This window comes from Lampetra planeri, chromosome 34, assembly GCF_965212315.1.
Source record: "Lampetra planeri chromosome 34, kcLamPlan1.2.h2, whole genome shotgun sequence".
Lineage (NCBI taxonomy): Eukaryota > Metazoa > Chordata > Hyperoartia > Petromyzontiformes > Petromyzontidae > Lampetra > Lampetra planeri.
In genome coordinates this window covers 11,243,745-11,261,190 of record NC_136140.1, presented here as the reverse complement: position 1 = coordinate 11,261,190, position 17,446 = coordinate 11,243,745, and the positions used below count along the sequence as shown (strand labels likewise).

The 17,446-nt window shown below is 54.9% G+C and overlaps 2 protein-coding genes across 8 annotated transcripts in view; one reads left to right on the top strand and one right to left on the bottom strand.

The window, feature by feature from the left end:
- Nucleotides 1–17,446, top strand: part of CENPP (centromere protein P) — an 81,066-nt gene that overhangs the window by 18,480 nt on the left and 45,140 nt on the right. The window lies entirely within an intron of this gene.
- Nucleotides 2,840–16,073, bottom strand: LOC144730153 (biglycan-like). Of its 3 annotated transcripts, none has more exons than XM_078610739.1 (8): nt 15,808–16,073; nt 10,519–10,952; nt 9,532–9,644; nt 8,342–8,555; nt 6,826–6,939; nt 5,678–5,771; nt 4,815–4,953; nt 2,840–4,043 (listed from the first exon to the last, which is right to left on the bottom strand). In XM_078610739.1, the coding sequence occupies exons 2-8, from the start codon at nt 10,922–10,924 to the stop codon at nt 3,843–3,845; spliced, it is 1,281 nt and encodes a 426-aa protein (XP_078466865.1). In that variant the 5' UTR covers nt 10,925–10,952; nt 15,808–16,073; the 3' UTR covers nt 2,840–3,842. The 3 variants fall into 3 exon arrangements, with proteins under 3 accessions (XP_078466865.1, XP_078466866.1, XP_078466867.1); XM_078610740.1 differs by having other exon boundaries at nt 15,988–16,072; XM_078610741.1 differs by having other exon boundaries at nt 15,796–15,880.

The window sequence follows — 17,446 nt, the reverse complement described above, 5'->3', positions numbered from 1 at the left end:
CAAATGAGTACCTGGTGTGGTGTGTAAACATCGCCACTGGGGAAACAAAGGCGGCCGGGCGTGGTGCTGGCCACCCACCCCCTCGTGTACCGTTCCGACCTTCATAGGTGCTCGCTTAACAGCACTTGCCCCAACAGTCTGTTAAGGCTATACGGGGGGATCTTTGTCTTTGTTTGTGCACTTGTGGATGTTTGCGTATTTTCCATTGTACATCACCGGTATGTATACAGCATTTTTAAATCACCATTTTATGGATCGATTATTCTCTGTCATCTCCATCGGCTGAATGTTGTGGGTGGGGGTTTGTTTGTTTGCTTTGCCCCCCGCCCGCGCCACACGGTCATCGTATGAACGCAAAATTGACGGCTCGCTATTAACCCGAGCGCAGTCGTTTTTTTACATCGCTGTGTTAGCAAAGCAGCGCCGGTGTCTTAAGCGTTCGGAAATAAAACCCGGGTGTGATTTTTATTATGTGTGAGCTCATGAGGCTCAGCACCGCTGAGAAACCTGGGTTCGCATCCCCTTCGGGGGGTTCCAGCCGCCGCCTGCCATTAAGCTGGGGCTCTCGAGTACATTTAATTTGGTTAAAAAAAATCCAGCTCTGAAAATTAAATACGGTCCGTTCCCCTACAAATGCACGTTGTTTTCGTAAAACGCGAATCGGATGTGACGCGATGATCAATTTATTTAGGGAACACATTTTTGTTATAAAGTGGATATAACGCGATCGAATGAACGGTACTACGCTGCGCGAGTAGGAATAAGCGAGTCGTACGGTTGCCTCCGGCGTCGCGTCGCACAAGGCACTGGGATGCTTCTAGACGCTACCCATGGCGCCTCAGTCTTTGTTCAACCTGCGTTCGCATCTCACATGGACCGTGCTTTACCCCATATTATATATTATTTTTTATTTTTGTCCAAAACGCGGTGTTCTTCAGGAAGGGAACTACTGCCGTGTTATAGGAGAAACAGACTGCATGTGGCTTTGATGTCATACGAAAAAAAGTCACTCGTACGCCAAGCGGCTGGGAAAGTGCTGCCCCCTGCTGTGTCTGGTGGCCATTTCTGAAGGGATCTCAGAGGTAGCTCTGCGACATCCGCTTCCACGGGCTTTTCTCCAACATGAAAGGGGTGATGATGCACTGCCCTGCTAGCTTTCTGAAGTGGGTTTTTCATCTCATGATGCCGATAGCGGAGGGCGGAGGAGTGATGCTCACAATGAGTAGAGTGTCGGGCAGCTAGGTTGCAGCGAGCACAGGTGGCGATGCACTGCCCTGCGAGCTTTCTGAAATGGGTCCTTCATCTCGTGATGCCGATAGCGCACTTTGGGATTAAACGAGAGAAGAAACCGTTCTCGCACACTCGGTGCGCGTGTGGTATTGCGTGAACAGGAATCGAATGGTCTTCTGATTCGGCGTTTTGGCGAGTGTCCTCGATTACCGTTAACCCTGCAGCCACTAAGGGGTGCCACACATCATCAAGATGCAAATTGCTAATTAATTCTCGCGCGGTAATCGTGATAGCCCTGGGCATGAAGCCAGCGCGGCGATTTGCGACGGGATTGTCGCAGTTCGTGGTCACAGTTCATGTCGCAGAATCACAACGGTTTCGTGTCCCTCACTCGGAAGGATTTAGGGGTTTTGCCTATACGGGATGCGCTCGCATTACATCACTGCATCCCATATCTACGGCACCTTTCGCCATTATCCAAAATAATGAAAAATAAGAATAGGTTTTACCCTTTTTGCCAGAAAAGGGGTAAAACCTATTCTTATTTTTCGTCACATCTCATCTCAACCATTACGATGTCCAACTGTTGTGGTTTTTGTTGTTGAGCCTGGGGGGCGGGCGGGGTGAGACTGGGATGATGACAGCTGTCTCTGTGCCGGCACACTGTGAACGCATCGCCGGCCTAAACGTGGGCGTGAGTCTGCCGCGAGCGGTGGGGGGTGGCGATGTCCGCAAATGGTCCTTTTTTTGCAGTTTAAGTTATTTTTGTGAATCGTTTTTTTTTTAAATATCGACCGTCTCGTTCGTGTGTCACCTCCTTTGGGCCCCATTGGGGGTTTTTGTGCTGTTTGTGTTCTCTCCATTTGCCCCCTATCAGCATATTGCCACAGCATCCTCATTCTTCACATATCGTTTCCGTAATTTGTTCGCGATGGATTTTGACGCTCGCGTTTAACGCGAGTGCATGCGCGCGTGTCATGAGCGCGAGGACCGATATTACTTTGAATCAGTTTATCGTTGCGTTTCCAGCGAGCGTGCAGCTGGGGGTGGGGGTGTGGCGGGGGGTGGTCGCTTCACTTGGAGACCAAGGGCAGCCGGGCCTGCGCTGCGCTCCATATGAGCTCCACCATAATCGAGCTCTTTTCTTTCGTACGGCGGTTGTCCGCGGCGAGTCCGGGAACCTTGTCGGCGACTGACGCGAGTACCGGAACCCTGTTTTAATGTACGGTGATTTCAAGTCGGCGTGGAGCGGCGCGTACACCACGCAGAGCGACGGTGCCACGCCGCTTTGAGATTGCGAGTCGGAAAAATATTTGACGCACGCGTGGAGGAGGATGGAGCCGGTCATGTGAGGGGTGGCCGCTATTTGTTTGGTTTGCATTAGATTTAGAAAAGTGTGTTCTGGACTTTGAAGAATGTTCGGTGCTTCGCAAAGGATTCTCGCGGAGAAGCTTTCTCGGGTTTGCAAGACTGCACCCCCTCCTCGTTTTTTTTGTTGGACCGTGTGTTCGCAGGGGAGTTCAAAGTAACGCGGCCGTTAAAATGTAAGGGTGTAGCGAATGCTTGCCCGATTGGTTAGATGTTAAATACCATACAGCATTTAGGAAAATTTACTCATAGTATTATGATTTATTGTTATTCTCTTTATCCCAGGAAAGCCTCGCCGAGTGTCACGAGGGTCCTGCCGGGTGTTCGGACCAAACAAAGCGGGTGACGATCGCTGTGCGTTTCCCAATTCAGTGACTTGGTGGGCAAGGTTTCCACTGCGGACCGTGACGTTGGCACACAGTGGCCGAGTGACTGCAACCTAATGGTTGACTTTACCGGTGCGGTGTGAAGCTTGACCCGGGAGTTGGTGCCGTTAGCAGGCACGGCTGTTAACCAGTGCTACGCTTCCCCTTTACATCACTTTGTACATTTGTGTTGAACTTCTTTCGCACCGTACATAGCCGACCACGCTAATCGGAGAGTGCGGGGGAAGGACAACAAACAAAAAGCAGTTCTAAAGAAATGAGTTTTAAATGTAGATTTTAAAAGTACGTGGCTCCAGTGGCTTCCAGGCAGCCACAGAAGCGCATCTAAGAGCGCGCGATGCGGTGACCACCGCCTTTCTAAGACTGTTAGCGAATATTGGAATGATTTTGTTTTGTTACTTTCAAAACAGACGCTTCGATTTAGCCGACTTGGGCGCTCGTGCTTGTGGCGCTCGACAGGCATGGGTGGTGCGCGTGGGCTGGCTCGCTGGCTGGCTCTATCAGTCTCTTTGGCTGGCTGGTGGCCTGGCTCGTGGGCTGGCTGGCTGTGTATGTGTAGCTGGTTAGTTAGCCAGAAGACTGGCTGGCTTCCATTCTAGCGGGTTAGCAGGCTGGCTGGCTAGCTATGCAAGTGCCTGTTTAGCTGGCTGGCTTTGTACGTCTCTTTGGCTGGTTAGCAAGCTAGCAGGCGAGCTGGCTTTGTGAGTGTCTGTTTGGTTGGCTGCGAGACTGGTTGGCTGTGTACCTGGCGGGCTAGGGGACTGGCTAACCGGCTGTATAGTTGGCCCTGTGCAAGTGTCCGCTTGGGTTGCCGGCTAACCCGGCGAGTGTAAATGCGGCCCGCGTAGGCCGCGGCGGCTATTTGCGGTAGTTGCTGCCAAAGTGGATTGCGTTGTGGCTGTGGACGCAGCGGAAGACGCTGGGTGGGACCTCCCAGTACTTGATGGGGTTGTCGTAGAGCGAGATGCCGGCATACTGGGCGCGCTTGGGGCTGAACACCGTTGGGCAGAAGTCGGTGGGCTTCACCTCCTTGATCTTGTTGCTGTGCAGGTAGACCACCTGTGCGGATCACATGGCACGGGGGAACTAACTAACTATAACTAATTATTACACTTTTTTTTATTTTAACAGATAAGGCCCACTGAGCTATGTAGCTCTTTTTCAGTGACCTGGCCTGGCCTCAAATGATAGCTCAACGAAGTGGCTCATCATCACATAGAAATGTTTCGCAGCCAAGTACTCTAAACGCCTGATATTGATTCTACGTGTGGAGGACCCAGAGAAAAATCCACACGACCACGGGGAGAGTGAGACGTGCAAGCTCCAAATATACAGCAGGCATCGTCAGGGTCGGGTTCGAACCCACGACCTCCTGTATACCAGGCGAGGTAGTTAACATCTCCAAGTCATCGTGGTGCCCAGGTGAGGGAGGTGGGGTCCCCTCCGTGGCTCAAGGGGTTCACAGTGGCCGTGTCGGAGCGCTGAGCCGACGCGAGACGGTACGAGAGTGACCGAATCCTCGGCACGGGTGGAGGAATCGAGCGGTGCAATTGTAGTAGCGAGTGGAGAGTGCTGAATCCGGTGCATGTTGCATTTCTGGTTTAGTGCGTGTGTGCGCACATTGAGTGGCGCATTGCTTTGGTGGTCGAATGCTTTCCTGTTGGTTTATGCTGCATTTGTAGTTTATTCTTAATTTGCAGTGTGTGTTTGCCGGTTTGCGTTGCCAGTTTGTGTTGCGTTGGCGGTGTTGTTTGCTGGTAGTGTAATTTATTTGTATCTGTTAGTGGTGTGTTCTGCCTTTGTGGTGGTGGATGCGTTGCGCGCACGCACGTTGAGGCTGCGGAGCTTGGACAGGCCCGGCGGCACGCTGACCAGGAGGTTGTTGTCCAGGTGAAGCTCGCGCAGGTTGCCGCTCACGGCGAGGCTGCCATTCTGCACCTCTGTGATCTTGTTGTAGCTCAAGCCCAGTCTGAGTTGCACACGCACGCCACACGGGTCTACACGGGTCTACATGGGTGTGCACGCACGGCACACGGGTGTACACGGGTGTACACGGGTGTACACGGGTGTACACGGGTGTACACGCACAGATATCCATCACCGATGTTGGCTTCTGATTGGAAATCGAATTCGGTTCCCAAGGGTTCACAGCGCAGTGCACTAACTTCTGTGCCACGGCTCACCCCGACTTACATAAGGCACAAAGACCGATCCTTTGTATATCCTTAACAGACTTTTGGGGCAAGTGCTGTTAGTCAGAAACTCTGAAGGCGCTGGTATGGTATAACAAGGTGGTGGGTGGCCAGCACCATGCCCGGTTGCTTTTGTCTCCCTCGTGGTGATCTTTTACACACCGCACCAGGTACTTGATTTGAGGCTGAGTCGACACATGGGAGGTCCAGGACCGATTCATTCATGCACGCACACACAGAGGCAATGCAATCACACACACACGTGATAAATCCCAATGTAACAGGACCCTCTTGAGACTCGGCGAGGCTCTCCCGGGTTGTATCACGGCATCTTTGTAGCATGCAGAACGGCTAAACAGAGACGATGGTGGTGGGAAATTGAACGCACGCAGTTTGAAGTGTGGATGGAGGGGGTGGGAAGTGATGACGGTGACGGTGTTGACGATGCGCGCTCGGCTGCGCTTCTCGTGGACGTGGTGATGTAAATGCTACGGCGCTCACCGGAAGAGGTACGGGTACCCGAAGAGGTCTTCATCCTCAATGGCAACGATCTCATTTCCCTCCAGGTGCAGCTCCAGTAGGGAGTTTGGCAGCTCTGTGGGCACAGAAGAAGAGTAGACCAATGTGGCCCAGTGCAAGCCCTTCCGGACAGTTGCAGAGCTTGCACCACCTTTGTCCCGGTTGCGCTGTCGACCTCGCAGCACGAGATGCGGAATTCGCTCGGATGCCACGCAGCTACCTACGAGATCCCTTGAAGTGACCTCTGGTCCACACAGTAGGGGGCAGTACTCTCCCACCCCGCTCTGTCACAGAGATTGATGTTCGTCACCATGACAAACTGATGTTTTCATTCTCGGAGCTGAAATTTGACCAAATTGAGTGCAAAATCTACTTTTGCTGGGATGGGGTTTTCGTGCAGAAATTGTTGCCGCTGAGACCATCAACTCGCTGAGCTCGAGGTTTAATTACAGGCGCTCGGCGGTGCTCGCTCAGCGCTCTGACCTCTGAGACATCCGGGCCACCTCGCATCTCCTGTGGAGCCCAAATTGTGCGGGAGACCGGGCCTTTAGCCCACACCCATGCACATGGGGGGCGCCATCGGCAGACTCCACGCGTTGCCCTGCGGCGGAAAGCCCCTCGGCGCGCCGGGCACCAGATTGGAGTCTGACTTCGGGGGCCTCCTGGCAGAGCGTGCCGTTGTGGTGTCGTCACGGCGGCACATGGGTTGGCTTTACAGCCGCGAGCCGTGCCAAGCCACCCTACCCCGCTCACCCTGCCTCTATCCCGCAGCCCCCCCCCCCTGCCCGCTCTCTGTCTCTGTGTGTTAAACAAAAGCGTGGGTTCAGCGGGCAAATGGAGCAATGGTTTTAGCTCGAGTCGCCGTGAAAAGTGGTTCGTAAGTTTCCCGGGATCGTTGGGAGGCAGCGAGGCTGTCATCCAGCAGTGGATAAGAATGCGGAACAAAAGAAATACCGAGCAAAGCCTCAAAGTGCAAAGAAGAAACGTGTAAAGTTTTTTTGAGGAATGCATCAAAGCTTTTCATCATCATCTGTCGTTCCCGCACAACCGCCCCCCACCCCACCTCACCCACACGACCACAACCAACGCTGCCGTGCCCGTGCGGCGGCGTTGCCGGCGCCTCTGCTCACCCTTGGGCAGCTGTGTGAGCTTGGAGTAGGAGATGCGGATGTAGGTGAGCTTGTCCAGGCCGTTGAAGGCGCCCACCTCGATGCCTGAGCTTGGCAGCGGGTTCTTGCCCAGCTCTGGCGTGCAGGAGGCGAGAACGAATCATGCGGCAAATTAGAAGATGCTTGCCCACCCGCTGATGACGATTTACTAAACTCTCCGTACTAAATTTGTATTTTACCGGGTAAGGCCCCATTCAGCCAACGAAGCTCTTTCTTAGAATGCCACAAATGATAGATCGACGAAATGGCTTACAATGTGGAACATTTAAAGCAGCTAAAACTCTGTCACGTGTGATGTTGATTTTAAATGTGGGGGGGAAAAACTGGAGGACCGGGAGAAAAATCCACGCGACCACAGGGAGAGAGACACGCAAACTCCAAATATACAGCAGGCGTCAGTGTTGGGATCGAACCCATGACCTCCTGCGTTCCAGGCGAGGGAGTTAACGTCTTGCCACTGCCTGTGAATGGGCATGAGTCTGCCAGAAGTTTGGGGGGGGGGGGGTGTGGGGGGCGATCATTGGTGCCGTGCGTAAACCCATTGCTCTAATTTGTGAGTAAGTCAGACTTGGCAAAATTTGAACCATGGCACTGGCGCACAATGTGGCCACCTCATTTGAGGTGACGAATTGAACGCTTGTCACGTACACTCGCAGCCAATGTTCCAATTTGTAATTGGATGTTGGGGTTCGGCCGCGTAATGATCTGGGTCGGGGGTCTTCAACCAAATTAACAAGAAAGATATTTTTTTTCTAAATTCGGTGATGCTGCGCATTGTTTTTATAATGCGAAGTGGATATAACGCGATGATGAATGTATAAGGGAACACTTTTGTTTTTTATAACGCAGATGTAGATTGGTTGTAATGCTGAATGCTTCTACATGCTCCCAACACGCCTCAGTCTTTGTTCGGCCTGCGTACGCATCTTACACATTATCGCAGACAGTGCTTTTTACCCTATATTATAGCAGGCCTTAAAGAGCCACATGGGACTCCGTAGCCGCAGGTTGCCGAACCCTGGTTTGGGTCATTAGGAACCCTCCACCACTCAACGCAGCTAATCTAATGAACTGTCACGCCGCACAAACGTTTAACAAGGCGACGGATAGTATCGTTTCACCTCATCGGCGAATCGAGTTTTGTCTGACTTCCTGCATCATTCCTCTGACTCTCCCGATCTTTACCTAATACAGTTGACCTCGTTTCAAGTGGAACGTCGCGTATCTAATTGCTACATTTTATTGTGAGGATCGTTATGCAACTTGCGATATTCATCTCACTCCGGCAGCAATAGTTAATAATAATTACCAGCCTGTTGTTAAACGCTTGACAATTCATTATTTTGGCCGTGTTGGTTGGGCCAGGGTTCCTAAATGGCGCAGATTCGACGCAGATCATTGCGTGGGCAAACCCAGAAAATCGACGGCGAATCCCGAGCGAACTACGCGCACGCTTGCAATGCTCTCGCTCTCTCACCAATGACGTGGAGCTGCCCATTGTTGATGAACGTGTCCTTGGGCACGCGCTTGATTAAGTTCTCGTGGATCCGCAGCTCGATGAGCGAGGGCGGTAGCCCCGTGGGGACCTCCGTGAGGCGGTTGTGGGAGATGTAGAGCTTGTCCAGGCTCAGCATGGGCGCAAACGCCTTGGGGTGTACCTTCGCTATGAGGTTGTTCACCAAGAACAGCGCCTGCCAGGGTCGCAAGGGTAAGTGCGTTAGCGCCGCCCGTCTAGTGGCGGGGGGATTAATAAATTACTAAAACTAAACAATTTTCAATTGATAGCTCAACAAAAGTGACTCATCGTGTGGAAGTGTATAGCAGCCAAATACTCTGAGCGCTAACTCACCGAAAGACAACCGAGTCTGAACGAAGCACGAAGCTGCGTCGTGCGACTCGGCGTGGAGGAAACCAAACAAATATTTACGTGTTTGGCACGGTGATGTGTGGCCCAATGGAAGTGCGCCCCCCCCCCCCCACCACTTGTTGCAGAGGTTAGATTTTGTAATCAACGTTTTTGGGTTTAGATCGCGTTATTTATAAATGTGTCGTAACCCTCCACCACCATGTTGTGGTTTCACGCTTCAACACACCGGTGGGCTAAAGCAGTGAACTATTTGTCTTTTGTCAACGTGACACTTTTTTACTGATTGGCCGTGTCGGGTGGTGGAGGGTTACGACACATTTATAAATAACGCGATCTAAACCCAAAAACGTTGATTATGAATAATATTGGTTGCGAAAGCCTACGTGTTAAGTTAGATTTTCCATCCGGCAGGCCGCCCTGGTCATTACTGCCGCTATGTTAACCGTAAAATTACTCCGCGCCATCCACTTCATGGTGGAAGTTAAGGTTCCCAACCTTTTGCCATTTCTTAAAAATTGCACCGTGACTGAATTTGTTGAGATGACACGCAACAGCAATCATCCACCCCCCCCCCATCCTGCTGGCAGGACTAATGTCCGTTCTCAAGCCAGCCGCCGAGTTACCTTGTGCCCACAGGGGACAGCTGCCTCTGTGGGTGCCCATTCAAAATGGTTTGAACTGAGACAGTGAGACGTAAATCGCTTAATTGCACTGCGAGACTCCCCGGCGTGAAGGAGTTCTGGCCCGCAATATCAAATCGTCGTCGTCATTATTATCCTGATTGTTCTGCTGCTGCTCACGTGCAGCTGGGCCAGGCCCTTGAAGTCGTCTTGCTTGATCTCTGTGATCTTGTTGCTCTGGAGGTCGACCATCCGCGCGTCCTTCGGGAGGCCGGCCGGCACCGACTTGAGGCCTGGGGTCGGCGCGAAAGAGGTCGCAGTTCAAGGGGGTTGGGGGGGGTGGAGGAGTTGAGGAAGGTGTCGAGCCTGAACTTAATCAGGGGTGAAAGGTCTCAGCAGTTAAAAAAAAAAGACTAAACTTATTTTATTTTACCAGGTAAGGCCCACTGAGCTGTATATATATATCTTTTTCAGAAGCAACCTGGCCTCAAACGATAGTTCAACAAAGTAGCTTATGTGGATATTTTTGTAGCAGCCAAATACTCTAACACATGATGTTGATTCTAAATGTGGAAGGGAAAAACCAGAGGACCCGAAGAAAAATCCACGCGACCGAGGAGAGCGTGAGACACAAACTCCAAATATACAGTAGGCATCAGGGCCGGGATTGAACCCACGACCTCCTGTATACCAGGCGAGGTAGTTGACGGGACAAAAGGAATTCCAGACAGTCGGAGCAGCATCAGAGGAAGAGCGACTTCCCACGGAGCGGAACATCGTATTAGGTTTTTTTTTCACTCGCATTTATTGAAAGTATTCTTTGGGTCTTTCGGTAAATTTCACGTTGATAGGTTCCAAGAAAATAACCAAAAATTACGACGTTTCCATTGTAACACAAGCGGCCGTCAGACTTTTTTCCTGATGACGACCGCTTGTGTTGTGATCGAAACGGCGTAGTTTTTTGTTATTTTCTTTGAACGTATCTACGTGACTTTACCGAAAGACCCAAAGAATATGAATTCCTGCAGTCACGAAAGCTTTAAATCAAGATTTATTGAAAGTTTTTCGAAAAATGCAAGCCTAGCGATTAGGCGGATGAGGAGCGGCGAGGACATCGACAGGGGGCGAGGGGGGGTGTGGCTCGAACGAGAACGCCGTCGCGCTCACCGAGATCGGAGCACTGCACCACACGCAGGCTGCACTGGCAACCGAAGGGGCACCCCACGGAGGGGGGCTGAGGGGGCGCCACGGGGGAGGTCGGCGGTTTGGGCACCACCGGTGGTTTGGGGCCCACCGGTGGTTTGGGGTCCACCGGCGGACGCATCCCAGGGTAGCCCGAGCCCCCGGGCAGATACCCCGAGTCTGTGCCGTCCCCGGAGAGTTCCAGGGCCTCGTCCGCCGCCGCGAAATCCAGAAAGAATTGCGGCTGACGCGGCCGGCGCGGCACCGCCGGGCTGCTCCAGCGCTGCTGCTGCTGCTGCCCCGCGCCGGTGCTCATGGCCGCCGTGGCCGCGAGGGTGAGGAGGAACGCGGCCGTCAGCAGCCACGCGGGGCCCGCTCGCGCTGCAACCATGTTGGGGGGGGCGAAGGTCCTCGACGGTCTGAGGGAAGGCGAGGGGCACGGCAGGGCGGCGCGGAGCCGTGAGTTCGCATCGTCATCTGGTTTTATTTTTGTTTTATTTTCCTCTTAGTCCGGTCGACGACAGTCTGCGGATCTCCCATGTCAGGATAGTGGGATGTGACTGGAGAGACGCACAGAGAGAGAGAGACAATCCGAGCGGCCTCGACCACAATGGCACTTGGAAGCAGCAGCTGCATTATTATCAGGTGCTTCATTCTTGGAGATGGAATGCTGCGGTGCTGGAGTAGGGGGGGGGGCCAGGGGGGGGGGGGGCTCGAACCTCCCCCCGCTCCCCCCCTCACCCTCGGAGTGCCCCCTGCATGAGCGACCTCGCTGGCCGGAAAGCCATTCGTGTGTGATGCGAGCGAGCGTAATTTGTGCAGTCGATTATTAAGCTGCTGAGCTATTTTAATTGGATCTCCCGGGAGGTGCGAGTGGATGTGCATGTCTGTGCGTGTCTGCGCGTGTGTATGTGAATGTGGCGAACGGTATTGTAGCTTTTAGCGTGCTGCGCTACGAACTCGGCAAGCTTGAGTTCAATTCCTGTTCATGGCCAACACCAGTGACGATTAAATTAACCGGTCCTGGGCCCCCCTCCCCCTTGGTCGACTCGGCCTCAAATGAGTACCTGGTTGGTGTGTAAACAATGCCCCACTGGGGAGACAAAGACGGCCAGGCATGGTGGTGCTGGCCACCCACCACCTTGTGTGCAATGCCGGCCTTCATAGATGCTACTTGCTAAGAGCACTTGCCCCAACAGTCTGTTAAGGCTACACGGCGGGGGGTCTTTGTGCATGCGTGCGCGTGTCCTCGCTGCTCCCGCGTGGTTGCGTTCCGAGTGTTGGAGCCAAGAGGCGCGACACTGCACGCGTCTGCCTCTACCTGCCGCAGCCTGCCCAGCAATCCTGAACCCCCCTCACCCCCCCCCTCACCCCCCTCACCCCGCCTCACCCCCCTCACCCCCCCTCACCCCGCTCACCCCCCCTCACCCCGCTCAAACCCCCTCACCCCGCTCACCCCCCCTCACCCCGCTCACCCCCCCTCACCCCGCTCACCTCCGCTCACCCCCCCTCACCCCGCTCACCCCCGCTTACCCCACTCGCCCCACTCACCCCCCTCACCCCCCCTCACCCCGCTCACCCCCCCTCACCCCGCTCACCCCCCCTCACCCCGCTCACCCCCCCTCACCCCCCTCACCCCGCTCACCCCCCCTCACCCCGCTCACCCCCCCTCACCCCCCCTCACCCCGCTCACCCCCCCTCACCCCCGCTCACCCCCGCTCACCCCGCTCACCCCCCCTCACCCCGCTTACCCCACTCGCCCCACTCACCCCGCTCACCCCCCCTCACCCCGCCTCACCCCGCTCACCCCCCCTCACCCCGCTCACCCCGCCTCACCCCGCTCACCCCCCCTCACCCCCCTCACCCCGCCTCACCCCGCTCACCCCCCCTCACCCCCCCTCACCCCGCTCACCCCCCCTCACCCCGCTCACCCCCCCTCACCCCGCTCACCCCCGCTCACCCCCGCTCGCCCCGCTCGCCCCACTCGCCCCACTCACCCTGCTCACCCCCCCTCACCCCCCCTCACCCCCCCTCACTCCGCTCACCCCCCCTCACTCCGCTCACCCCCACTCACCCCGCTTGCTCAGCTCACCCAGTTCACTTCGCTCACCCCGCTCACTCAGCTCACTCATCTCACCCTGTTCACCCCGCTCACCCCATTCAGCCCGCTTACCTTGTTTTACCCCACTCACCTTGGTAACCCCACTCTCCTGCTCACTCCGCTCACCCCGTGTATCTCACTTACCGCGCTCCCCTCGCTCACCTTTCTTGCCCCACTCACCTCGCGTAGCCCTACTTAAACTCATCCTGCTCCCCTCACTCACCATGCTCACCTTGCTCACCCCACTCACCTTACCCTGGGACCCTGATTCTAGCTCACCACACTCAACAACTTGATGTGTGTGTGTGTGTTGGTATATCTGTGTGTGGGTGGGGATGGGTGCTGCACTACGAACCTGGCCGCCCGAGTTCGATTCCCACTCACGACCAACACCAGAGACGAATTTCTGAGCCAGTCCTGGGCCTCCCAGATCGACTGGGCCTCCCCTAGCCTTTGATGAGTACCTAGTGTGGTGTGTAAACATCGCCACTGGGGAGACGAAGGTGGCCGGGCGTGATGCTGGCCACTCGCCCCCTTCATGTGCCATGCCGGCCTTCATAGGTGCTCGCTAACAGCACTTGCCCCAACAGTCGGTTCAGGCTGTGGGGGGGGGGGGTCTGTGTATGAGACTGGGTGTGTGTGAGTGGAACAGTGGTGGAGTGGTTCTTTCATACTGCGCTACGAATCCCGGCGATTCCAAAAACCGATGGCAAATATCTGAACCGGATTTTGGCCTCTTTTGGTTAGAATCAGCCTTAACATGATGAGCATCTCGGTAAAAAAACGTCGTAAGGCAACGGACAGCTGCGCATCTTCTCCGTTCCTTAATATGCGGTCACTTAACAGGACGGTATGCTGTGGGTCTAGCCGGGTATCTGTGTTCCTCCTTTGTTTGGCGTTCAAATTCGGGTGTAGCCTCTCTTCTCTCCGTGCTGTGTATTCCGTGGCATTTCCCCTGTCTGTCCCCGCTCTCTCTACGCTGTTTGTGTTATCCCCCCCCCCGCCCTGTTGTTCCGGCCCTTCAGCAGCGCTAGCGCTCACGAGCAGCTTCGTTGTAATCTTTGGCAGCCGACGCGAACGTGCGCCTGGGCCGTTCAAGACGGGACTTGCCTTGAGCCGGGGAGGTTTGCGTGAGAGCGTCGAGCGAGAGAGCTAGCGACGGAGAGATTTGCTCGGAGGCATGGGCTGGTTGGTGGGGTGGGGGTGGTTTTGGGGGGGTGCGAGAGCATATTTTTTTCAAGCCCACCACCACTACTAGCACGGCTTTAGCACCGAGCCTCCCCCCCTCGCTCGCTCGGCGACCAACAGGAAGAGGGCGGATTTGCGTGCTCGAACCCGGCACGGCATTTCCATTTTAAACAAATTAAACGAGATAAAAAAATTCTGGAGCTTTTCTCGCCGTTTGAGTTGTGAGACCCATGCGCTGGCTCGTGCCCGCCACGTTGTGGAGCCGGCAATTCCCCAGTCGCACCCTGGGAATCCCCGTGGCTTTTGCCGATGATGTTGAGCGTCTCGACGCGAGAGGGTACGATTCCCGGCCACGGCCAAATGGCGGTTCGGCGGGCGACGTCTGGAGCGGTCCTGGCACCAGTCTCCGCATCACCGATTCGCACTGACCGGTGCGGTGAAGTACGGTTAAACAACCCCCGTGACCAAAACGGCATGGGGGGGGGGAGGCCTTTGGCCAGTAGTGGATTAGCAAGGGGCTGTAAATTGTTACCGTTAACAAATGGGTTAATGTCAGCCCTGCTGCAGCCACTGGGGGCGCTACCATTCACTGCAGCGCACCGATTGGCATCGCGACAACTCTGCGGAGCTGCTGGCGTCGTGCGGCGGGCGGATCGTCCGGTCGGTGCCGAATATTTTCAGCGATGTTTATTCGTCCCTCCCGTAATTTCCAGTTGTGTTTGCGTTTGGTGGTGCCCTGTTGGGTTCATATATAACTCTGGGTTCTGGGAAACAAACGGAATAAATGGGGTCCTGTTTCTCTAGATTTGTAAGGCACATAATCTGATAAGGGTTGCAAATCTGCAGGCTTTAACTAAAGCCCTGTTTTGTTAGTATTCTCTTACCGCAAGATTCTTACCACGGCATTCTTTAACTCGCGCAGAGATTACTCGGCGCCCCCTCCCGTCGAACTTTAGTTTTTCGATGGGAGGTCGTGGGTTCCATCCCGACCCTTGACGCCTGCTGTACGTTTGGAGTTTGCGGTGTCTCTCTCTCTCCCCGTGGTCGCGTTGATTTTTCTCCGTGTCCTCCGTTTTTTTCCCTCCACAATTAGAAACACGCGTTTAGAGTATTTGGCTGCTGTAAATGAACACGTGATAAGCCACTTCATTTGGCTATCATTTGTGGCCAGTTTGCTTCTCAAAAAGAGCGATATCCCTCGGTGGGCCTTACCTGGTAAAATAAAAAAAATAGTTTACAGTTTTTACCTAGCCGGCACTGTTGAGATTCTCTGTTTGAATCTCGGTTTGTGCCGCCACAATCGGGGTTGAACCGGGTTCTCGAGCCTCGGCGGGTTTGTGTGACGGTCTCGGCCCGATCGCCATTGACCGCACAAAACAAACTGCGGGGTTGTCCCCCCACCCCCGAATGGCGCGCCCCGAAATCCACTTGGGAATCTGTTCCCGTAACATCACTTTCTCTCGAACCGTGTTCGACACAAGCTGGTGCACTGCTAGCAAGCGGAGCTCAACCACGACAACCTTAATTGGCAAAACACAAATTTTTGCACTCTGGCGCCAAACACGGCAATTAAAACGTTCTCCAGTTTCTCTGCGTCTCGGTTTTAATCACCAGCGCCTCGGGTGATGCGGGGAAACCGCCGCTGCTATCTCCTCGCTGCTGGGGTGTCCCCAAAGTGGGGGCACTCGGGGGATGGGCAGGACGGGTAGCACCTGGGGCGGTGTGCGTACGTGCATGCATACCTGCGTACTCGCGTGCCGTACGTGGCGACCTCTCCCGGTTTTTAGCGACGGGCTGCCGGCTATAAACCCCGTTACCGAATGAGCATTTTCAAAGCAAAAATTACATCACATTTTTTTTCTATCAAAAACTTTGCGACCAGTTTCAATCAGCTTTGCAAATCTGGTTTGCAATTAAAGGGCTCAGCCTACCTCTCGTAGGCTGAGGTCGGAAAGTATGGCGTGTGTGCGTACCTGCGTGCGTACCTGCGTGCGTCTCTGCTGTACCCGTCGTCCGTTAGATGCGGTACCGGCTTATGGGTCGAGTTTTGCGAGTTTCCTCTCGGCCGCTTGCGACGTCAGAATAACACTGACAACAGCAACACCACCACCACCAAAACAACGATGACAGCAAAAACAGCGGCAGCGGCAGCAGCATGGGCTTACGGAGCGTTGGTGGCGGCGGCTGCGTTGTTTGCGGCGTGCGTCCCGCGTGCGTCTCGGCCCGTTCCCCGTGAGCGCGGTAACTCTGTGGAAATGCTCACGCAGCGTGACGTCGCCTCTTTCCTGCCCTCGTCTACCCCTCGCCCCTCTTCGACTCCCCTCCCTCCCTCCGTCTCCCTGTACGCTCCCTCGTTCGCTTGCGTGCCACGGAGAGGGAGGCACCAGGAAAGGAGCGGCGGCAGCTGCGCGGTGCGGGTGGAAGGGGGGGGGGATATGGAGGGGGTTATGTGTGCACCGCGTAACGTGTGGACTCAACTCGTGTGGAAGAGACTCGTTCAAGAGGCCAGATGAGGTCTGCGCTTTGTGGTGTTGTCTTGAGCGTTGCGGCAGCTGCCCCACCCCCGCCCGGCGGTGCGCTCCTGTGCTGTGCTCAAGAGCCAATTACGGCCTGGATCCTAATGAAGTGTTAAATTATAATTGAAGCCAGCCGAGCAAAGGGATGGCAGGGGGGCAACGCGATGGGGGGGGTGGTGCGTGGGGGTTAACAATTGTGCTGTGATGTGTTTCTGGGTCGTGCCGGCGTGTTGCTCGTTTCGACGTTTCGCCCACGTGGGCTGGGAGAGCGAAACAACGTTGGAACGTCGTGCCGGACAGCCTCGCGGTAAAAAATTCGAAACTCTCACGGGAGAGCGATGCTGGGAGTGTGATCTGGTGTGTGTGGTGAGGGGGGTGGAGGGGGTCCGAGACCCCTGATGTCACATGACTGGAATGCCCCTCGACTGGTGGCGGAGCAGCAACGGTCGCGTCACGCTCTGCGCCACGGAGGAACGCTCACTCAGCCGCTCACACGAACTCGCTTCCATGATGCACCACTCATTTTCTGCCCTCTCCCACGATGCAACTCTTGCTCTGCCACTCGCACAGCCCCTCTCCCATAATGCACTGCTCACTCCGCCATTCACACGGTCCCTCTCCCATGATGCACCGCTCACTGCTGCCATCTCCCATAATACACCGCTCACTCTGCTGCCCCTCTCCCACCGCGGAGAGTGAGGGATGAAATCCGCCCTGGTGCAGGGTCTGGGTGGATTGTCGCATCGCCTGATTGCAAGAGATGGCAGTGGCTTGGAAAAGCCTTCACCCAAGAGAGGATTGATCATGGCCAATGATGATGATAATGAATCTTAATGGACTTCCCACGAGTTTTACATCACTGCACGACTCTCCCTCCCTCATCCTTCTATATCAGATTCTCTTTGACTTGTTCACTTTCCCACCCTGGCACTCTTCTCATCATCTCTCCTCCTCTCCCTCTTTCCCTGCCCTTGCGTCCTCCTTGCTTGTGCTCCCTCCCAGCACACTCCCAACGTTTACCCTCTGCCCCTCCTATCTGCTCTGCACTCTCTCTGACCCTCCACACCACCCCGTTCTTCCCCGACATCACATCCACTCTCTAAACTAT